The sequence below is a fragment of the Ascaphus truei genome, chromosome 7, assembly GCF_040206685.1.
Source record: "Ascaphus truei isolate aAscTru1 chromosome 7, aAscTru1.hap1, whole genome shotgun sequence".
Taxonomy (NCBI): Eukaryota; Metazoa; Chordata; class Amphibia; order Anura; family Ascaphidae; genus Ascaphus; species Ascaphus truei.
Genome location: NC_134489.1, coordinates 116,656,934 through 116,681,208, shown reverse-complemented (window position 1 = coordinate 116,681,208; position 24,275 = coordinate 116,656,934). Strand labels below are relative to the sequence as shown.

At 43.7% G+C, this 24,275-nt stretch overlaps 1 protein-coding gene across 2 annotated transcripts in view; it reads right to left on the bottom strand.

Annotated features, from left to right (window-relative positions):
- GPR39 (G protein-coupled receptor 39) overlaps positions 1 to 24,275 on the bottom strand; it is a 161,858-nt gene that overhangs the window by 93,524 nt on the left and 44,059 nt on the right. The window contains exon 2 of one of the 2 annotated variants that reach the window (XM_075609956.1): positions 4,831 to 4,943. The exons of the other annotated variant lie outside the window; for it this stretch is intronic. Coding sequence (XP_075466071.1) covers positions 4,831 to 4,943 — 113 coding nt within the window. The remainder of the gene's footprint in view (positions 1 to 4,830; positions 4,944 to 24,275) is intronic. 2 annotated transcript variants of the gene reach the window in all.

The following is a 24,275-nucleotide window of genomic DNA, read 5'->3' as shown; positions in this document are numbered from 1 at the left end:
ACTGCAATGGGATGCACAATGCATGCTAGATACTGCACCGACACACTTTATTCGAGCAAATACCCGGTATGTACCTGGCAGATACCTGGAATGTGCCGCTCCTCACCTCTGGAAAGCCCCGTTGCATTTGCCTTCCCAGCCTGGGTTCATGCCTGGCTGATGGGCGGCTGATCTGTTAAATGATAATGATTAGGATTTAATAGGCTGCAATGCTTCGCGTGTCTACCAGATGGCATAAATTCATGAATTGTAATGCAGTATATATATATGTACTGTGCAGTATTGCAGCCAGCGGGAATAAAATGCTTCAATCCCTGCCGGAAAATAACTCAATGCACTCGGGCAGAAAACAGTCACAAACCTCAATACACCCGGGTATACCCAAATTCGTGGGACTAGCCGAGCTCGAATAAAGTGTGTCGCCAGTGTATACACAACAAGCCCACCAACTATCATATTGTGGGTGGGTATGTAGGGCAAAGGTTTATGCTTAGTAGCAATAAACACTAAACACACAACAAAACACTGAGTGCTAGTGTGATACTCCTGCATGAATGGTGAGGAGATAAGAGACCCATACACTAGCAATAACAAAGTATAATACTTGCGTTTGCGAATGGTCTCTCAAAGAAGCTCCTACATATGCTCCCAATGCAGTGTACATATGAAAACAGTAAGCTCAATCCATAATGGAGTCCATGTAATGTCCACGTGAATGCCCATGGGGTAATTAGCAGCAGCCCCCAACGGCCGTTTCGCTTAGGCGCTTTCTCAAGGGGACTCCATTATGGATTGAGCTTACTGTTACTGTCTATGGGCGGGGCAGTGATGTCACAGAGCTGATTCGCCCTCATTGGGCGAACCGCTCATGTGACTGCCCGATCGCGCGAAAAATCAGTTTTGACTAATTTCACGCGCATCGCGCGCCCCCTCCCACTTCCGCGCGCACGCACGCTGTATAGATGCGATCACTGCCTTAGGAAGTCTGATCGCGCAGCGTGCGGACGCATCAGCGCGGTCTGCCCTTCTATGGATGCAGCCTTAGTGTGTTAGTGTGTCTGTGTGTGTGTGCCTGTGTGTATCTGTGTGTGTGTGTGTGTATATATCGGTGTGTGTGTCTCTCTCTCTCTCTCTCTCTCTCTGTGTGTCTCTGTGTGTGTCTGTATCTGTGTATGTGTGTATGTGTCTGTGTGTGTGTGTGTCTCTCTCTCGCTCTCTCTCTCTCTCTCTCTCTCTCTCTCTCTCTCTCTCTCTCTCTCTCTCTCTCTCTCTCTCTCTCTGTGTGTGTGTCTGTATCTGTATATGTGTGTATGTGTCTGTGTGTCTGTGTGTGTGTCTCCAGTCTCTCCCTCTCACCCATCCCCCCATTCTCTCCTCCCTCCCCCCTTTCCCTCCATTCACTCCCTACCCCTTCCCTCCATTCTCTCCCACCTCCCCCTTTCCTCCATTCTCTCCTTCCCCCCTTCCCTCCATTCTCTCCCCTTCCCTCCATTCTCTCCTTCCCCCCTTCCCTCCATTCTCTCCCACCTCCCCCTTTCCTCCATTCTCTCCCCCCCCCTCATTCCCTCCATTCTCTCCCCCCTCCCCTTCCCTCCATTCTCTCCCCTTCCCTCCATTCTCTCCTTCCCCCTTCCCTCCATTCTCTCCTTCCCTCCATTCTCACTTCCCTCCATTCTCTCCATCCCCCCATCCCCTCATTCTGTCCTCCCTCCCCCATTCCCTCCATTCACTCCGTCCCCCCTTCCCTCCATTCTCTCCCCCCTCCCCTTCCCTCCATTCTCTCCCTCCCCCCCTTCCCTCCATTCTCTCTCTGCGCATCCGAAACTGTCTCTCTCCCCATTCTGTCTGTCTCTCTCTCTCCCCATTCTGTGTCTTCTCCCTCCCCCCATTAGTTATTGAAGGGTCATGTGACCCTGCTGAGCGCTTGGAAATCAAATTTCCATGTCTCTCCAAGCTCTGAGCTTTGGAGAGCGCACGTGCACGAGCGTGTCCATACTTATTGGGAATCCCTGAAGTGATCTCACCAAGTGCGCTGAGTGACAGCGTGGCCGCAGCATAAAGTTGTACTGCAGTCTAGTGTAGAGTAGTGTATTATAGATAAATTTACACTATTGTCTGCTAGTTACAAAAAAGCTGCATATTTAATATAGTGGGGTTTTTCCCCAAAAAATTTTTATTAAATCAAGGATGCGTCTTAGAATCGAGGAAATAGGGTATCCTGAAATCGGAGGAATCGCCGCTCTAGAGAAATATTGTGCAATGCTTCTGTATTGTCCCAAAATCTTCCTAAAGTTTCCACATTTCATCCCACAAAGATTATGAGACTTGCAGCCTGCTGCCCTCTTCTGTCCGGAGAACAGTCATTTAAAAAACGTTTTGTAAATGTTTGTGTGAATTTAATGAGAATGGTGAAAAACGCCTGAAATTGTTTTGTAAAATTTGTCTAGTTGTAAAATCTTATTTCTCAACATAAATTAAGTGCTGCATTATTACATTTGACCAGGATTCTATATTTCAAAAATCACAACTTTGCATAAATCTAAAGTTATTGAAAATGTTGAAAATCTGCAAAAGTGGGGACAAAATGTAACCCCTAAATAAGACAAAGGCATTTTGCAATTTTTATGTAAAGTTTGTTATTTTCACAACTTTTGAGAAAACCAGAAATGTTCACTATTTGCCAATTTGACAATAATAATAATAGGTTTTTTCTTGTACAGCACTGACCATGTACGCAGCGCTGTACATAGAATTTTTGCAGGCAAGGGTCCCTGCCCTGTAGAGCTTACAATCTATTTTTTGGTGCCTGGGGCACAGGGAATTAAAATAACTGTCACAAGGAGCTCACACCGGACTCCACTACTTCAAGCTCAGTGTCAGCGCCTTTACTCAGTGAGCCACTGCTTCAGCACGAGCTCAGTGTCAGTGCCTTTACTCAGTGAGCCACTGCTTCAGCACGAGCTCAGTGTCAGCGCCTTTACTCAGTGAGCCACTGCTTCAGCACAAGCTCCGTGTCAGCGCCTTTACTCAGTGAGCCACTGCTTCAGCACAAGCTCAGTGTCAGCGCCTTTACTCATTGAGCCACTGCTTCAGCACAAGCTCAGTGTCAGCGCCTTTACTCAGTGAGCCACTGCTTCAGCACAAGCTCAGTGTCAGCGCCTTTACTCAGTGAGCCACTGCTTCAGCACAAGCTCCGTGTCAGCGCCTTTACTCAGTGAGCCACTGCTTCAGCACAAGCTCAGTGTCAGCGCCTTTACTCAGTGAGCCACTGCTTCAGCACAAGCTCAGTGTCAGCGCCTTTACTCAGTGAGCCACTCCTTCAGCACAAGCTCAGTGTCAGCGCCTTTACTCAGTGAGCCACTCCTTCAGCACAAGCTCAGTGTCAGCGCCTTTACTCAGTGAGCCACTGCTTCAGCACAAGCTCAGTGTCAGCGCCTTTACTCAGTGAGCCACTGCTTCAGCACAAGCTCAGTGTCAGCGCCTTTACTCAGTGAGCCACTCCTTCAGCACAAGCTCAGTGTCAGCGCCTTTACTCAGTGAGCCACTGCTTCAGCACATGGTTTATAAATCTCCATCACAGACTATAGTTTAAATATCATGAATCCCAAATGAGATATGTATATCTGTATGCTGCATGCACTAAGAAAATGATGTGGGGAAACGGAACACAAACTGCTGCCTGAAGCATTCAGATGGAGCACAACATCTTGAAATTGTAACTATTTTACAGGTTTTAACCCGAGCAAGTGATCTTAACTGCTGCTTAGTATGCATAATTATTTCTGGGGGGGAAATCCATTCCATTAGATATAAATGCAGATGAGTAAAACCAATAATACAAATGAGAACACAACACATTAAAAATGTAAATTAAGAATTAAACAGCAAAACAATGGAGAATTGCCAATGTTTATTGCCAAGAAGCAAATTGTTCAACTAGGCACATATTAGCTGATTCCTTCGGTGAGAGAGCGTGAAGTCTACTGAATGCAATATACAGTTAGGTCCGGAAATAATTGGACACTGATACAAGTTTTGTTATTTCGCCAGTGTACCAAAATAAATCAAAGTTACAGTTAAATAATGAATATGGGCTTAAAGTGCAATCTATCAGCTTTAATTTGAGGGTATTCACATCCAAATTGGAGAAAGGGTTTAGGAATTACATCTCTTTAATATGTAGCCCCCTCTTTTTCAAGGGACCAAAAGTAATTGGACAATTGACCCAAAAGCTGTTTCATGGACAGGTGTGGGCTATTCCTTCATTATTTCATCATCAATTAAGCAGGTAAAAGGTCTGGAGTTGATTCCAGGTGTGGCATTCGCATTTGGAAGATTGTAAGTGAGGTCTGATAAATTCAATAGATATAATAATAATAATAGCATGTTCTTGAATAGCGCTGCTAGTTTTACGTAGCGCTTTAGAGACATTTTGCAGTCACAGGTCCCTGCCCCGTGGAGCTTACAATCAATGTGTTTGGTGCCTGAGGCACAGCGAGATAAAGTGACTTGCCCAAGGTCACAAGGAGTCGACACCGGGAATTGAACCAGGCTCCAAACTCTCAGTGCCACTCAGTGAGCCACTCCCTCTCCCTAGATATTAACAGGAGTGTGAGTGAGATCTGATCCACTCAACATACATTAACAGAAGTGATGAAAAAAGTGGGAGGAGAGCACAAACCAAATGGAGCAGGAAGGACCCAGAGTCAAAAATAAATAAAAAGGTACTTTAATGTGTCATGAGACCCATCCAACGCGTTTCGAACATCACAGCGTTCTTTATCAAGGATAAATATACAATGTAACACCACCCATTAAATATCCTCTTACCTGCAAGCAATTCGCGCCAAAACGGCAGCGCGATGACGTCATGACGCAATGGGCGGAAGTGTCAATGCAAGCAAGAGGAGGCCAAAACGAGTGAGGGCAAATACATACTATGGCTGCAATAGGACAAAAAGAATACTGAAACCATAACAATTTAAAATAATAACTAAAGATCCTCTATATCCCTTTAAAGATAATGAAGGAAAAAAGAAAAAAGGAAAACAACATTATAAAATATATATGAGCCCCAAAAAATGTTTAAAATAATAATAATGTTAAAAAATAATGGAATTAAAAATAAAAGAAGCATAGATAGCTGATAATAAGAACCAATGTAACACTATGGTAATATTGAATAAACAATGGAATAACTATTTAGGAATATCAGGTAATAATAAATAAATACAATTGAATGAAAACAATTGTATATAATGTAAGAAACACAGAGGAAAAATAGGGAAAAACATAACAAGGATAAGAAGGGAAAAACCAAAATATATATATATATATATAAAGATATAAATAACAAAACGTATTAATGAATAAGGAATATCTTTGTTCAACAATAATGTGTAACTACAAGAAATGGGCCAATTGCCAATCAATGTTTAAACCCAGAGGGAAGCGCGTTTGGAGAATAAATATCCAATACGCTTCCCTACGGTTCAATAAATTGATGCCATCACCTTCTCTGGGTCTATTATAAATTAATTCTATGCCCAGGAATGAAAAATTCCCAATACCCCCTGACCACATTCGGAGAAATGCTTGGATATAGGATGATTAGCATCATTCAATCTTATGTCTTAGATGCTCTAATATCCTGATCTTAAGAGCTCTGATCGTTCTCCCCACGTACCTTTTACCGCAACCACATGTTATGAGGTATACCACAAACTGGCTTTTACAATTTATAAAACTATTAATATAGAATTTTTTAATGTGACTACCCATCCTGTTATCATGTGGATGCGGTAAACTATCCTGGAAAAAAAACTCTTTGAAGGTTTCATATGTTTAAAAACACTACAAGAACCGCATTTGAAAGAACCCGTGGTGATGAAAGAAGAATTGCTAATTCTGGGAATAGTTATGTCACTTGGGGAGATATATGAACCAACTTTTCTCGCTCTACGATACACAAATTTGGGACCTAAACCAATATACTTATTCAATACAGGTTCCATAGATAAAACATTCCAATGCTTGGATATAATTGATTTAATCTTCCCACTTTTTTTATTAAACTGTGAAATAAACAGTGGACATTTGTTATCAGATTTTTTAAATCCTTGGTTCCTGTATTTATTCTTATAAGCTTGTACATGTGTATCCAGGGGAGAGTGTCCCGTATCCCGAATGGGCAACAAAGATGCTCTCTCTGTATTGAGGGCAGTATCAAATGCATCATTAATGCTAGTTTCAGAATAACCTCTGTCCATGAAACGTTTACTAAGATCCCCAGACTGAGAAAGGAAACTGCCAGATGTAGAACAGTTCCTTCTCAGTCTAAGGAATTGTCCTTTAGGAATAGCTCTAATTACATGAAGTGGATGGCAACTGTCCGCCCTAAGAAGGTATTTCTTGAATTTAATTTCCTATAAACATCCATTTGAATTATTTTATCAATGTCCACAAATAATTGCAGATCCAGAAACTCAATATGATGTGAGTGAAAATTAAGAGTGAATTTAAGATTATAATCATTGTTATTAAGATAATTAACAAAAGAGTGCAGTGTGGTGACATCCCCTTTCCAAATAATAATTAAATCGTCCACAAATCTTTTATAAAAAATGATATTGTTACGAAACCTGTTTGTGCATGAAAATATAAACAGTGCTTCCCACCACCCCATAAAAAGATTTGCATAAGGAGCAAAGCTCGTGCCCATAGCAGTGCCGATTAACTGTAAATAAAATTTGTGATTAAAAGTGAAAAAATTGTGCGTGAGAAGAAAAAAATAGCGTCTAGAATAAATACAGATTGAAAGATTGAAATTTCTGGTATCTCAATAAATTGGCGGACAGCTGCCATCCAATGATCATGTTGTATAATTGAATAAAGAGATATAACGTCAAGTGTTACCCACAGATAATGATCATCCCAAGTGACATGTTTAATTTGACTAAGAAGATCACCAGAGTCCAGTATAAATGAGGGTAATTTTTTTTACGAAAGGTTGAAGAAAATTGTTAACATATCTAGACAGACCATCTCCCAAAGATCCAATACTAGAGACAATTGGTCGACCAGGAGGGTCGACCAATGTCTTGTGGATCTTTTGGAGATGGTGGAAGATAGGAACAATAGGGTGTGATGGAATAATATACTGTACCTCATCACTGGAAAGGACTTCCATAATGACACCTGAATCTACCAGTTCGACAAGGGCTTCCAAAAAGCGCGGTGTGGGATCCGCGGATAGCACAGAGTAGGACAAGCCATCATCAAGTTGGCGTAATGCCTCCCTGACATAACTGTCTCTACTCTGCACCACCACGGCACCCCCCTTGTCCGCACTCTTTATAACCAATGAGGAATTGGTTTGGAGAGCTTTCAAAGCCAGGCGTTCGCCTTGATTCAAATTGTCATGATCAATACGTGAAAAGGAAAACCCTTGGGCTAGAAGACGGAGGTCCCTGATGACCAGGTTTTCAAACATAGTTAAGAATTGACCTTTAATATGAGTGGGCTAGAAGATAGAGCTCTTTTTTAGGCCAGAATTCCATTCGGAAAAAGTAGGTACAATAACTTCATCAGAAATCTGCTCCGATAGGAGGTCATTCATATCCTGTAAGGTGCAAAAATCATTAAAAGTATGCAAAGCAGTAGATACCGGTCAACGCAACAATATTATCACTAAATCAGTCAAAGAATTTTTTCAAAAATAATTGGCGAACAAATTCATACACATCAATAGTGGTACTGAATAAGTACTGAATAAGTCGAAATTCGTAGCAGGTGAGAACTTAAGGCCCTTATCCAAAAGGAGAGCAGCTGGGGTGATTATGTAACTGTTTTCACTTGTTTTTCACTTGTTTGATTAATGTTGGAGGGTATACACTACCGACACACTTTATTAAAGTGTGGCCGGTACCGCAAGCCGGAAGATTTCCCGGCTTGCTAGTGGCCGCCCCTCGGCGTGCCGCGCGTCATATACGCGCGGTCACGCGTCTTTGGGAGCCTGCGCCCCCTGCACGCGCGTCCAGGGCTCCCCGAGGGAGCCCTGGTGTCCCGCGATCGCGGGACGGCGGCAGGGGGTTCCGGGGGACCCGGCGGACCCGGCAGCGGTAGGGAGAGCGCCCCGATCGGAGGGCGCTCTTCCGCTGCTTCGGCGCGCGCCCGTCACCCTCGGGCGTGCGCCAGGCTACTGCTGCGGCCAAGAACGGGCAAATGCTCGAATAAACTTGGCCGCAGCAGTATATACTAGGTAGACCCTCATTTGAGTATGCCTTGTCACTTGAAAAAGACCTGTTGGTCGAAACGTCGTGTGGCACAATAAATTCATTATCTTGAAATCCGTGTAGCGCTGGATCTCTCTTTTTTCCTCAGTGTACTTTGGAAATTCCTGGCAGGTACTTCCTTGAACCAGCAGCACCGGTAAACTGTATGTATTTGTTTATATATTGTGGTGTGCAGCCTTAACCCCCCTTTAACTTATCCAAAAGTGACATTTCAATAGGGGAGAGAGTAGTTCCTGATATATTAATAATATTTGGAAAGTCACTCAAAATTTATTCCGTTTGGGAGCAGACCTGTAACCTCCTCCCCCCCCTCCCCCCCTCTTCCCTCTTCTGATTCTTTTGTGTCCTTTTGAAATAAAGGGAAAGACTTTTGTTGTTGTCTTTGTTGATTATCCTGTTGATAGGAATGTGCATCATGGGTGGATTCAGGGGCCATTCCAGCGTACCATTAACAGAAGTGAGTAAGGTCTGCTCTATTTAGATATTAGCGGGATTGTGAGTGAAGTTAGTGCCAGTGAAGGCTTACGAAAGAGCAGGAAGCTGATATTGTGAACCAAAGGTTTGAGGAATATGAGGGTGAGCACTCTTATTCTTCTGGTATAGAGGAAGATATTATTGCGGAGTCTAAGGATATTGTTGAGCCTTTATGTTGGGTCCTTCCAGGGGCGGCTCATACTTATAATCTAGTAAGGTCCAGCAGGGCTGATCATGTGCTATTGCAGCATTTTAGGGAAACACATGGTTACGACTTTCCCAACATACTGGAACCTTTAATGAGGGAAGCGGAAGAAAATAGAGATAGATGGATTGGGGATGCTGTAGAAGTTTATAGGGCTCATTTTGAGGCTGAAATACCATCCAATACAGAGGATATTATAGTCAAATGCTTGTAACATTTGAGGTACAGTATGTTTGTTAATATGGCTGCTCATTAGGAGGTTACCGTTGGTAGCAAGAATCATTTCAGATGAATGGGTTCTGAATTGTATAATAGAACAATCAATACCAATGCTCGTAATATTTGTTACTATGTGTAAGTAGGGAGGTTCCTTAAAGGAGGTTATCAGCTGTAATAATGGCTTGTATTAAAGAAATCAGTGCATTCTGTATAACCTGATCACTGTATTTTGGTATTTTTGTATTGTTCTTATATAAAATAGCTACTGTACCTCTTACGGAGACAACACCCTGCTAAATTTCCCCTTGGTCTGCATGTCAGCCCTGGTAGCTGCAGGCAGTGCCAGGGTTAATGTCTCACTAGGCTAGGCATGTGAGTCAGTTTCCCACTATATTGTTTCAAATGTGTTGCACTTCCAGGCACATGTTTATCCTGGTGATATCTGGAAAGTGCTGGAGGGTCACACTTCAGGATGGGTGACATGTAACTATCTTTAATCTGCCCAGTTACTGGGGGGCAGGATAAATGCCACTCCAAACATATTAAAGGTAGGGATCCATAAAAACCAGCCTCCAAGGATCCTATCATCATCCACACCCCATTTATACCCATCAAGGGGGGTCACGAGGTCCACCTGGGCTGTGGGGTAAGGAGCAGCCAACTTTATTATTTTTTAGGAGGAATAGTGTTTTCTTACTATAGGGCCCTAGAACTACAGGAATAGGAGGTATTCTGTCACAGAAGGGTGGAAGAGGAAATCCTCTCTATATACAGCCTTCATGGTGAAGAATACCTAATATGTGATTCCTGTGAGGGCCATGCTGAAAATCTGACCTGATGATTGGATTATGCTGCTAAGAAATAAAGACCAATCGTTAAAAGTTCCTTGCGCCACTTCTATTTTATTATTACTCCCCAACTACAGCCTTGGCATAGATACCATCAAAGATACCCTGAGAAGACAGGTAACCCACTGAGCTAACACACACACCTTGGTGCAGGTACAAAACCGTGTCAAAGGTACACAGACTGTAGTAATATCTACCTCATTTTATTTGTACACACTATTCCTGCTGTGGTGGTGGTGGTGGGGGGGGGTAGGGGTGTTACATATGTAGCACTGTTTCCCCCCTCCACCCCCCCCCCCCCCGTGACCCCCAGTGGGAGGTACACAGCCTCTGCTACCTAGTGTGTGGTGCAATACCTGTTAGGATCAGGAGAGCTGAGCTGATATGCTATGTAGTGGAGATCAGGGCAGGCTTAGGTTCGTTCTCTTGGTATTCAGCGCCTCCAGCCGTAGTGGATTCCAGGGTGTACAGAAATCAGCCCCCATTACTACATACTTCTCCCTCCTGCCCAAGGACTGATACTCAGACAGGAGTGTCATAACAAGGGTCTTTATTCAGCACGGCAGGCATCAACTGCAGATCTCCAAACAGCGATGCAGAGTCTCAGAGTTCCCAGACTTCTGGATGGTGATGGCCCCTGGTCTTACAAGGACCTGTGGCTGACTCTGATGTTCCCTAAGGCCAAAGACTGAGGGGGAGCATGCTCATCCTGCCATAGGAGAGACTGACAGCTCTCTGTCTCCACTCTCTTCCAGACAAGGAACAGAACTTCCTCTCTCTTCAAGAGTAGAAGCAGGACTAAACTAACTTGTTCACACCCTCATAGGAGGATCAAGAAGGGGCGGGCTCATAGTCTATACCTATCCCTGATAAGCTTACACAAGCCATGAGTCACCAACTTACTTCCATCACTCATAAGCAGGGCATAAGGGGGGTCAAGAGCCCATAGATTTAACCTGTTATTGCCTGCAGCTAGCAGGACTTACATAACAGGGATAGCAGGGGGAAAGAAAGGCATAATGGGACATACCCTGTTACACATATAATTTAGACCTATGTGTGTATATATATATATATATGTAGCCAGGTCCCCCTCGCGCACTCGCCCCCTCCCTTGTCCCCCTCGCGCACTCACCCCTTCTTCCCCGTTGCGCGCGTGGTTGCGGCCGGTTGTCGGGGACGCGAGCGGCGAGCAGGCCGGTTGCCGGGGACGCGATCGGGCCGTCGCTAAGGCCGCGATCGCGTTGCCACCGGCCCGGCGGCTAGCAGAGCAGGAGGCCGCTAGCGCGGGAGGCCCCAGATAGCTCGCGCATGCGCGAGAATAGGCTGCCAGCCCCCAGGGTGCTTAGGGGCAGAGACACCTGACGCCAGGGAGCCAATCAGAAGGCCAGATTCCCCTGCTAGCAAGGGGATACATTTCGCGGGGTTTTGCAGCTACGCAGGCACTCATGATCCGGACCAGCTAGGGGTAAGAGGTGGGTGCAGGGGTCAGTGACCCTCTGCATAGGCCAGCAGCCCCCAAGGTCCCAGTTAGGTCCTGAGCCACCTAATAGCTTGTGGAGCTTAGGGACAGGCCCTAGATAGGGACACTGCCCCATTATTTGATCAAGTAGTCAGGGACACAGAGCGGAAGCCGTGCGGCCCTGCGAGGTGGTTTCTGGGCTCAGGACACCACCAAAGACTCTAACACAAGGAGAGACATTGTTCGCGCTGGACTTTCAACCCACGCGGTGTGGAGCACGGCGTCGGATCGTGCGGATTGATATCGCGGTACCCGTGGCTGGAGCCCGGGCAGGTAACCGGCAACTCACGTGCACCAACCAGGCCTATCACCAAACATAGTGGCTGCGCAGTCACACACACACATGTACAGTGGTATTTGACTCTGGGAGCACGAGACATTTGGGTGGGGGTTACTGGACACAGGGTGGGGTCACATTGTGGGTGGTAGCGTCCGCCGTGACGCCTAGAGGTGGTAGCGTCCGCCGTGACGCCTAGAGGTGGTAGCGTCCGCCGTGACGCCTAGAGGTGGTAGCGTCCGCCGTGACACCCAGTGTGGTTAGCGTCCGCCGTGGCGCATGTTGATTTGTGTTGATATATGTTGCTATGCAGTAAAGTCAGTCCTGTTTTACATTCATTCGCTTTGTGTGGTTGTTTCCTGTGAGGGCCTCCTCCCACTCCGTTGGGATCCCTCCCAGGTGGAGGCGTTGCACCTAGAGATGTATGAGATGTATGTACCCCAGGTTCCCCAAGGCGGAAGCTCAGCCCTCCTGTGAGCCAACAGGTAATGCACCACACCTGAGTAACTTTGCATGTTCCTACACTTCCACAGTATTATCTGCGAGTGGGTGGGGGAACACCCGTTACATATATATATATATCATTATATAGGTGCCTCAAAACAGACATTTAAACATGCTCACGTGGGAGAGATGATCTCAGAAGATTCAGATTAAGAGCGTTGTTTCAGCTCTTACAGCTATAAGCCATATAAGACATTCTTATTTTATACGTTCATTATTTTAATTACTGTAGTTGTTTCACTAGTACAGGAGATTTCAATTAGCTTTTATTCCCAAAAAGACAAACGATGTAAAAGAATCAGTATCAGATGTCAGAACACACTGACATAGATGTTCCATAACACACGGACAAATGCACTTCTGCATTAATAATAGTAATATAATAACACACCTATTTCAGTGAAGATTTTTCTCACATACTGTATTCAGGGCCTAAACCTCTATACTTGTGGACATATTAATTACAGTGTTTAGGATTTTCTTCTTACATCAGACTGAAAATCTACCTACTGCACCGACACACTTTATTCGAGCAAATACCCAGTATGTACCTGGCAGATACCTGGAATGCGCCGCTCCTCACCTCTGACAAGCCCCGTTGCGTTTGCCTTCCCAGCCTGGGTTCATGCCTGGCTGACGGGCGGCTGATCTGTTCAATGATAATGATTAGGATTTAATAGGCTGCAATGCTTCGCGTGTCTACCAGATGGCATAAATTCATGAATTGTAATGCAGTATATATATATATATACTGTGCATTATTGCAGCCAGCGGGAATAAAATGCTTCAATCCCTGCCTGGAAAATAACCCAATGCACTCGGGCAGAAAACAGTCACAAACCTCAATACACCCGGGTATACCCGAATTCGTGGGACTAGCCGAGCTCGAATAAAGTGTGTCGCCAGTGTAGATCCTGTATGCCAAGATGCTTATTTAAAGAATGTTTACTCCTAATTGGAACTTGACAGCAAGGAAAATAAAGTTAATTTGGAACATTGAGCCCTCCTGTGCGATACAAGAAAAGCAAATTAAAATCTGTTCTAAAATGGAGCTTCATCCAGTAAACTGGAGCTGCACTTTAACAGACCAGTGTGAATCATGATGGCTGTTAAATGGCACAAACTCAATTTCCAGCTATTACAGGTGGGTATTCTGTCATTTTCTGTGCACACTAAAATTCATGTTCTGTATCATTACCAAAACATTATGTTATAGGGCTGAAGCAAAACAACACAGGGGCTGCAAAACATTTGTACTTTATTGTTTTCCAGTAAGGGTTCGGAGGTAAGAAGGTAAAGATATGCTTATAAATACACTCAAGGGTATTCCACTATGACACAAATTGCATATCGCTTTTTTAAGTGTCACTTTCCTGATATCAGATGGTGTCACTTCACATTAAATCCATGCATTGCCAATAAAACACATGTTCTAGCAGGAATAATACTGTTCTCAACAAATACTGTAGGAGAACAGAACATGCACACAGGGTAGTCAGGCAAGATATGTCATACTTTAGAGTCCCTACTATGAAATGCACATTGTACAGCCGCCTACAGTCTTCAAAGCTTCTCCAAATGATGTGCACCTTTTATAGGGTTGTCACGGGAAACCAGGCAATTTACACCATTTTACCAGGATCATGCATTAAGCAAAACAAGATAATGAAATAAATTGTAGTTTATTCACTTAAATAGGCATACACACAGTGAAACACAAAATACAGATGCTTACTGTGGGTCTGGGGGTCGAAAACTAGACTGTTCTAGGTGCAGAGAACTCTAAATAACAGTTCTACCCTAACCGGACTTAGCCTGAAATCTTCTGCTTCCCAAATCGGGGGGAGGTTCCACACGTCGCCGCTCCCTTCTTTTCTGAGAACTTGGACTTTTCTTGACCGTGTGTTAGTACCAAACTCCTGGAATTAAAATCGGCTTGTAATCCCAGCCGCGACTGCTACTGCTGCGGCACAGTTTATTCGAGCATTTGCCCGTTCTGTGCCGCAGCAGTAGCCTGGCGCGCGCCCGAGTGTGACGGGCGCGCGCCGAAGCAGCGGAAGAGCGCCCTCCGATCGGGGCGCTCTCCCTCCCGCTGCCGGGTCCGCCGGGTCCCCCGGAACCCCCTGCCGCCGTCCCGCAGATCGCGGGACACCAGGGCTCCCTCGGGGAGCCCTGGACGCGCGTGCAGGGGGCGCAGGCTCCCGAAGACGCGTGACCGCGCGTCTATGACGCGCGGCACGCCGAGGGGCGGCCACTAGCAAGCCGGGAAATCTCCCGGCTTGCGGATCTGGCCGCACTGCGATAAAGTGTGTCGCCAGTGTACGTTCGATTATTAGACCTTGACCGCAAAACGTGGGATTTGGAATATTTTCCGGGCAGACTTTTCTGAAGACGGTGCTCTGCTATCCGTGCAAAAGCACTTTTGAAAAGACCGCCCGCACTTCTACCACTGGAAATCTCAACTCTCATTGGCTCAGACATTTCTTATATTATTTGGAGCTTCATTCACAAAATACTACAGCCAATCACAGCGTGGGAAATTTCTCAGCAGCCAATCAGAGCAAAGCTGGTATGGAAAGCCAGGTCTGCGGGAAATCTGAAATTGCCAAGGGAAATGCGCAAGATTGCCACCTTTGTTCTGGCTCTGTCATGCCACCCACTGGGTCAGGCTCCTCCAGGACTGGCAGAACAAATGGCAGCCTGGTCAACTGCCTTTGTTTCCAGGACATGGGTACTTGAGCCTTTCCCTGCCACCCAAACGGCTTTCACACCTCTGGCATCCTGGTTGCTTTCAACTACGATATCCAGCAGACTTACTGGCACCTATGGGTCAGCCCTGACAATCTATCTGAACATTGGTTCCGAAAGTCCCAGCTCATTTTCAGTGCACAACCGTACATTACGGCACTATCACAGTATTAATTTATTTATTCATAAAATATTTTACCAGGAAGTAATACATTGAGAGTTACCGCTCGTTTTCAAGAATGTCCTGGGCACAGAGTTAAGACAAATAATACATTGTTACAAATACAGTTACATAAGTGAGCAGGGTATACATTATATACAAGACATTGCATGCACAGTTTAAGAAAATATATATTATGGGTGTATGAAACAGTTACAGACCAGATTAAAATGTGAGACAGCCTTAGATTTGAAAGAACTTAAACTGGTGGTGGATGTGAGAGTCTCTGGTAGGTTGTTCCAGTTTTGGGGTGCACGGTAAGAGAAGGAGGAACGTCCGGATACTTTGTTGAGCTTTGGGAACATGAACAGTCTTTTGGAGTCAGATCTCAGATGATAAGTGCTGCATGTGGTAGGGGTAAGTAGCTTGTTCAGATAGATGGGTGGCTTATCGCATGGGTATATAGGAAAAACTGCTCACCTATGAAATTTAATGTCCTAGTTTTAAAATGGTAGGTGCAAGGGAGGTATTATACATATAATTAACAGAGTAAACTCAAAAGATTGAGTTTGAAAGTACCCCTCTATTTGCACTCATTACCTATTACATGTATGTGTTTCTATAGCCATAAAAGATGAATCGCTTAGCTAGGAACTAAAAGCGGAAAACAAAAACGTTTTAATACATATTTAAGTCATACACTCAAAAATTAAAATACGTGAATATATTTCCCCTCAGAGGAGCAGTGGGGAGGTGATGGGATATATCAATCTGTATAACTGTATTAATATATATTAACTAAAGAAATCCCTATCTTCCCCTGCGGTAAAATTATACCTGTACATGTGATACCTACTCAAAATTCACAATGAAATTGCGGTTACCTTAGTAGGTAGTAAGGTGTCTGTGGTTAACAAATCGATTGCTGCCAGTCATTAATACAATGTAAACAAATCACTATTGATAACCCACATTGGAATGACAAGAAGTGTCTATTGTCTACAAGGTTACAATGAAACCAAGGCTCTGTGACCGCAATTGGCTATTTCCACATAGTATCCCTCCAAGGGTTCAACATCACTGGTAAGCATATACACAAAGGATGTATTTAGCAAGGGTACCACCCCTTCAATAGAGGTACACGATCCTGTGGTAGTACCACTACCCCTACACACTTAGCAACAACATGCACCCCAGTCAAGGAACACCCGGGTGTCATGGGAGACCAAGACTTCTGCACACATTAATATCGGGATCCTGGACTGAGCACACAAGATGAGTAAAATAAATTGTAATTTATTTATTTTCAGAAAAACACACAAATCTTCACAATATACACTTAATAAAACACTTACTGGGATTGGGAAACGAAAACAAATGTCCTTGGAACTAAACAAAATCACTGGGCACCCTTGCACGCATGCAAGTGGGTGCGCAAATTGATCCGGGTAACAGTTCCTGGCTAGGGGCACAAGTTGCTACCCCTATATCTCCACCAAAGGGACAAAGTTTGTTCAGTCCTTACAGGGTTCGTTCGAGAAACCTTTAACGAATTCCAGAAGAGGGTGCAAATCTTCGTTACGATGTTGGTTAACCCCTCACACTTTGGAACCGCTGACACTGGAACTTGGTAAAATCTTGGATGAATCAGGTAAATCTTAGGTGAATCTGCTAGGGACTGGCCAGCAGGCATTTATATATGGTTGAGGGTCCTATACCTAACATGCATAACCAATCCCGCCCGTGGGACCATTTCTCCCACCTATCCCCAACTTGCCAGTACTTTGCATAAAGGGCAGAAGTTGCATCCCGGTTTGCACGGAGCATGTGCGCACCTCACACCTGAGCTCCTTAGCATACCGGGTCCAACCCTTTACCTGGCGACAGTGAGTCTGGGGTTTGGCCACCAAGTGTAAAGTACCCATACTTTACTCCGGTATCTGGCACTTACAATATCCCGGCCATCCTAACACCTAGGATTGCTGAGGCTATTCAACTCCGGACTTCTCATAGACATTGAGGCACCCACTCTGCAGGATGCCTTGGAAGTATGGAGATGAAAAATCCCTCAGCTCATTCATTCTTAACCTATTTACATGTTAAAGGATTTATTCACGGGCTGACAGAAAGTTTCCTGTTTTCACATTTAAAACCATCAGTACAATACACTTGTTTATTATTTATTATTTATTATTTATTAATAAAAGTATTTTCTGCTTATGCAACTATTATAAGCTTTATATGTATGTGTATGGTTTCTTTCTTCCTAGCTGCACTCCAAAAATTAGAGTTCTAGCTCACTCCTAGCGCGAGTTAGCTAACTTAGCCTACTTCCTACGGCAATATGCGGTTCCCCTTCAAGTTAAGGAGCTAATAAGGCGACTGATACATTTTGACAGAAAACCACTTCAGCTAAACTGCAAACCAGTTATCCAATTGACCTTGCGGTTGAGAGGTCTAGGGCTTAGAAAGTGATCCCTATACTTCAAAGCGGCCACCCATACTTACCCACGTTTCTTCAAGCGCTGGGTTTAGCGCTAGCAGCTCCCCCTTGTGTCGCAAAACCATTTGGCACAGTTTACATATATTTCTATTACTGCAGCTATGGACTGAGCTGCAAAATGGGGACAAGAAAGATAGCGTAGGGGAAAACATGTCAGTGTAGTGCACATACATGTCAGTGTAGTGCGCAACCCCTTCAGTCCCAACGCGATTTGGGGTTAATTCAGCCGGGATCAGATCCTACGGTTTGACCATAGCAGGTCTCACCAGAGTGATATTGGAACCGAAGTCGATCAGGCCGGCTGCCTGGCGATCTCTGATGGTCACTGGCCTTAGATGCTTTCTCCTCACATTATTAGAGTGCAAACCGATAGTTGCAATCGGGTGCCCCTCTGCCGCTTCTGCTGTGCCCCTCTGCCGCTTCCGGTCCAGAAGTAAAATGCCCACCTGGATCCACTGCTGGACTTGCTGGATGGCTGCATGCTGCTCCGCTGTAAGTGCCAGTCCACGAAGGCGACTGGGTTGGCAGCCGGTGTACAGTATGTAACCCCTGATGGGGGTTACCGGACTCGTTCCGGTCCAGACAGTCTGGTCTGATATGTCCAGTCCAAGGAGGGATATTGTGTATATAGGGGAAGGGGAGTTATTGTATTTATTGGATAAGGGGGGTTATTGTGTGTATTGTGGAAGAGGGGTATTATTGCGTGTATTGGGGAATGGGGGTTATTGTGTTAATTGGGGAGGGGGTTATTGTGTTTATTGGGTAAGTGGGGTTATTGTGTGTATTGGGGAAAGGGGGTTATTGTATGTATTCGGGATGGGGGGTTATTGTGTGTATTGGGGTAGGGGGGTTATTGTGGGTATTGGGGAAGGGGGGTTATTGTGTGTATTGGGGAAGGGGGGTTATTGTGGGTATTTGGGGAAAGGGGGTTATTGTGTGTATTGGGGAAAGGGGATTATTGTGTGTATTGGGGTAGGGGGGTTATTGTGTGAATTGGGTAAAGGGGGTTATTGTGTGTATTGGGTAAAGGGGGTTATTGTGTTTATTGGGGAAATGGGGTTATTGTGTGTATTGGGGAAGGGGGGTTATTGTGTGTATTGGGTAAAGGGGGTTATTGTGTTTATTGGGGAAAGGGGGTTATTGTGTGTATTGGGGTAGGGGGTTATTGTGTGAATTGGGGAAAGGGGTTTATTGTATGTATTGGGGAAAGGGGGTTATTGTATGTAATCAGGATGGGGGGGTTATTGTGTGTATTGGGGTAGGGGGGGTTATTCTGTGTATTGGAGAGGAGGGTTATTGTGTGTATTGGGGAAGGGGGGTTATTGTGTGTATTGGGGAAGGGGGTTATTGTGTGTAATGGGGAAGGGGGGTTATTGTGTGTATTGGGGAAGGGGGGTTATTGTGTGTATTGGGGGAAGGGGGATTATTGTGTGTATTGGGGAAGGGGTTATTGTGTGTAATTGGGAAGGGGGGTTATTGTGTGTATTGGGGAAGGGGGATTATTGTGTGTATTGGGGAAGGGGGGTTATTGTGGGTATTTGGGGAAAGGCGTTATTTTGTGTAATGGGGAAGGGGGGTTATTGTGTGTATTGGGGAAGGGGGGTTATTGTGTGTATTGGGGAAAGGGGAGTTATTGTGTGTATTGGGGAGGGAGGGTTATTTTATGTATTCATTTTCATGTGATTTACCTGTAATTTGAAAGACGGTAGAAAATGAAATTTAGCGTTGTCTGCAAAACCAGCCACAAACGCAAGTCAGCGATCGCGAGTTATTGGGTCTTAAAAATCTAACTGCAATGCAACCTGTCACTAATAATTACGTCTGACCACTAAATACAGGAGGGGCAACTCGCCGCGAGCAGGGGAAATATGCCACACAAGAAGCCTGAGAGATGGCCACAAATTTGCCCTGCCAAGCGGCTCAGAACCGGCAGTTTCATCTACAGTTTAATAGAATATTGAATAAAATCAAAACTAATAGTGCTGTAATCCCAAGGGATTGTACAAAAAAGGATTATTCACTAGATGGCGCCACCACTGGGCGCCTGGACTCCAGCTCATTATCGTGGTTCTCAAATACCTTTAAAGTTACAAATTCCTCTGAATTTCAATGGGAAACTGCACATCCCCAATAAGAAAAAATGTCTCATCCTCATCCCAAGAGCTTTGTAATTAGTAATTTCAGCTTTAAATAAATTGTACTGACAACCATTAAATGCTCCTCTTTAGGGGTGTCCAAAAAGCTTTAAAATGAAAATAAATGAATACAAATTTGTAAATTATCATTACTTTTACAAATGGAGAAATATGTTTTTGATAATACATTCAAGAATTATGCAGGAATAAAATATAATTTGTCTTCCTTCTCTCTGTGCTGGAATAGAAAGGCATTGATCTGTATAATGAAGGCAGTAAGGGTGCAGTGTGGAGATCAGCTTCTCTCATGACTACAGAAAGGTGAATTTATTGGCACCGAAATTAGATCCTCTGAGTTATCTGATTTCCATTGGTTTGTCACTGTTATGTGCTCACTACAGACTGGATTACAGTGATTTATAGTACAATGACAGAAAGGAGTTACACAAAATGTACACTCCAGTCACCCTAGTACAACCTTCTACATTAAGTAATCAAACTGTGTTCTGAACAGGCAATGGGCAAATACCTAACATTAATCTAGTGTACACATATAAATAAAATGTATGCATATGTATACTGTATCACCCTCCTCATCTTCAGCCCTTGTTGATCCACTGCTGGGTGAAGGCACCCCCAATGATCCTCCAGGTACCACGGTTACAAGCCTCTCTTTCCAACAATTTTTCTGTTTTCATCTTCTTTTTAAATCCCTTGGCATCCAGTTAAGTAGCATCCATGTCCAACAATAGTAATATCTTCTAACGATATGTCCGGCCCACTGCCATTTAAATGTATTAACCCTTGTAATCATGTCATAGACATTTGTTTGGTATCAAACCCATTATTTCTTTTTCCTGTTTCTTCGGGTAATACCCAGAAAAAATATTCTAAGTGAATGAAAATAGGTTTGCAGTTCTTGAGGTCTTGGGAATTCTGCGGCAACATTACAATTGATTTTATGGAAACTCTGTGTGGCATGCCTATGTATGTTGAGGTATTTAGGGGGTTAAATGAGTCCAGTAACATCTATACCATCCCCCAAGTGAACACGTTTGGTAGACCTATCCATTACCTAGGCATATTTTGAATGTGTAACAACTTCAATACTCAGGGATGCCGATTGAGCTCATCTCAACTACTGCATGTATGTTCCATCTTCCAAAAATCTGACGTCAAGACAGTATTCCCTAAGTGCTGCCACTCAAAATTTCTGCTTGAGCAAAATCTTTGGCGCATCAACCTACTAAATTCATAGACCATTTTCTCATCTACAGATTTTCCCAAGGATTGTACGCAGGCATTCCGTCCATACTAGCTTCCTTATAGGAGTGTCCTGCTTCCAAGGTTATAGCCAAATACAATATTTCCATATGGGCTTGCTTCCTTAAATATTGGAACAGCCATTCACTATTCCCTCAGGATCCTACTTTTTATTCCCCACAACTCATTATGGATTTCTAATCAAATGGCCTTTTGACTTATTGTCTTTTCAAGCCTTACACTCTATTCAAAGTCTACCTTATTGTGACTAATGCCTTCACATGGGTCCATCTTTGGTCACATCAAACCATCCAATCCTACATGAACAACAAGGCCACTTCCAAAATGATCAATAAAGCAAGATCTATTTCTCCAACTATCATGCTGGTTATGTGGAATCTAACTTGGTTATCCCTAAATCATACATTTCCCATTTGTTGTAAACTCATTCCCAGCAGCTCTTGCTCCTAACACTAGGAAAACAGACTCCACAGCTTGGGCCAAATTCAGGAACTTTTTATAGCCAATGTAACTAGCACAACATCCATCAAGTTATTTTGGCATTTTGTACCTACAGCATTACATCCCTCCAAATGTCATCCAGTAGCATCATGCTTTATCTCTCAGGCATTTAACATTGTTACATAGTTACACAGTTACATAATTGCATAGTTAAATACTTACATAGTAGATGAGGTTGAAAAAATATATACGTCCATCCAGTTCAACCTATGCTAAATTTAAACAACAGATATTGTATCCTATATTTGTACTTACAGTGTCTTAATCTATAGAAAGACAAACAAAAAACCTGAGTGAAACATCATGAAATGATATCTCATAAGGGGAAAATAAATTATTTCCTGACTCCAAATATTGACATTCAGATTACTCCCTGGATCAACATTCTTCAAATGTTTACATAATTGGTATATTCCTGTATACCTTTCCTTTCTAAAAAAAGATGTCCAACATTTTTTGGAAGATATCTATTGTATCTGTCATCACAGTCTCCATGGTTAATTTATTCCACATTTTAACTGCCCATACTGTAAAGAACTCTTTCCTTTGTTTGTGATGAAATCTCCTTTCCTTCAACCTTAAGGGATGGCCCCGAGTCCTTTGTACTGCCCGTGGGAAGAATAGTTCTTTTGAAAGCTAGTTGTATTGTCCCCGAATATATTTGTATATAGTTATCATATCCCCTCTTTGCTCATGTAAACAAATCTAATTTAGCTAGCTTCTCCTCATAAATCAGATGATCCATCCTGTTTATTAATTTGGTGGCTCTTTTCTGCACTCTCTCTGGTTCCATAATGTATTTTCTAAAGAGTGGTGCCCAAAATTGTACTCCATATTCAAGGTGTGGTTGTACTAATGCTTTATAAAAGGGGCATAATTATGTTTATTTCTCTTCCATCCATTTCCTGTTTAATGCAAGATAAGATCTTGTTTGACTTCACAGCTACTGCATGACTTTGGGCACTAATGCTAAATCTGCTATCTATAAGAACTCCTAAATCCATCTCCATCAAGGAATTTTCTAATTTATCACCATTCATTTGATAATCGCCTGTTTATTTATACTGTTTCCCAAATGCATAACTTTACATTTATCTGTATTAAACCTCATCTGCTATTTACTTGTACCTGCCAAGTTTCCAGTCTATCCAAGTGTAGCCAAGTACCCCTGGTTATAGCCTTCTACTGTCCTCAACACTATAAGTCCTGATAGTATCAGGCAGTGTAGTGATTAATCTCCTGCACAGGGCCTAGCCTGCAGTTGCAGCCTGAATGGGTACTATGTTGCCTTATCCAGGGGCACGCCTAAACCTGCAGTTGGTGTGTCATACCTGGGGAGGGTACTGACTGGATCACATGTGTATGGTGTGATGCCTGTCAGTACCTAGACTTGCCCTGTTATGGGGTGGGGTTATATGCCCTTCCCCCGGGTTTAAAAGCTGACACTCCACCAAATTGAGGTGTTCTATGGATGTGCTATGTTTAGCAGTGTATGGTACGAAGTGATACCCTTTTCCCTGCAAGAGGGTAAAGGAAATTAGGAGGGACTCTTGGGGCCTCAAACCCCGGGGGTCTTCTCCAGGAAACAGAGATATGCCATGCTGTTTGTACAATAAACCTGCCATTGGACCAACCATGCTGTGTGATTATTGGGAAGGGGACTTGCCTGTGGGGACCAACCTGCTTTCAGCAGGATTCTCATGGGATGGAGGCACTGCACCATTAGATAGAGAAAGCCTGCCCTGTTGCTGCTCCCATTTAACAAAAGCAGAGCAACTCAGACCTCCTGTACGAAGCAGGTGAGCTGCAGTACTGGGGGCAAAACTCATGTAGTGGCCAGATCTTCCGTGGCAGGGGGGAACAGGTGATACACAAGTCCTTGTGGAGAGAAATTACATCCTGCTCTGATTCTACTACCTTACACAATTTAGTGTCATCGGCAAAGATGGAGACTTTTCTCTTTATGCTAACCTCAAGGTAATGAATAAATAAGTGAAAAAGCAGTGGTCCCAGTACTGATCCCTGAGGCACTCCACTCACAACTATAGCCCAATCTGAAAAATTCAATTTATGACAACTCTCTGTCTATCCTTCAACCAGTTTTCAATCCAGGTGCAAATATAGTACAGAGTCCAATTTGCTTTATTTTGTTAATACACTAACCTCTTGTGTGGCACCGTATCAAAATCCTTTGCAAAATCTAAGTAGACCATATTAATTGCATTATCCTGGTCTAAATTCCTACTTACCTCCCCAAAGAAACGAATAAGGTTAGTTTGGCACGACCTACAGTATCCTTCATAAATCCATGTTGACTATTACTAATAATTTTGTTTTTGTGATGGGAGGGGGTAACCAGGCTATATAATAAAGGTCAATCCTGTTTGGTTACCCCTGCTCCATATAATATTGTATTATTGAATGGTACTTTATGTAATAAAACCATTTTTTTTGTTTTCCCCTTTCTGGGCGTGCCAGCGAGCAGGGATTGCTGGTGTATGAGTTTCAAAAGAGGTTTTGCAGAGGAACCATTGACAGAATGTGCCTAGGAGGTTGGGGTCCAGGGTTACTGGTTCCCCAATAAATGTACCCGGGAATCAT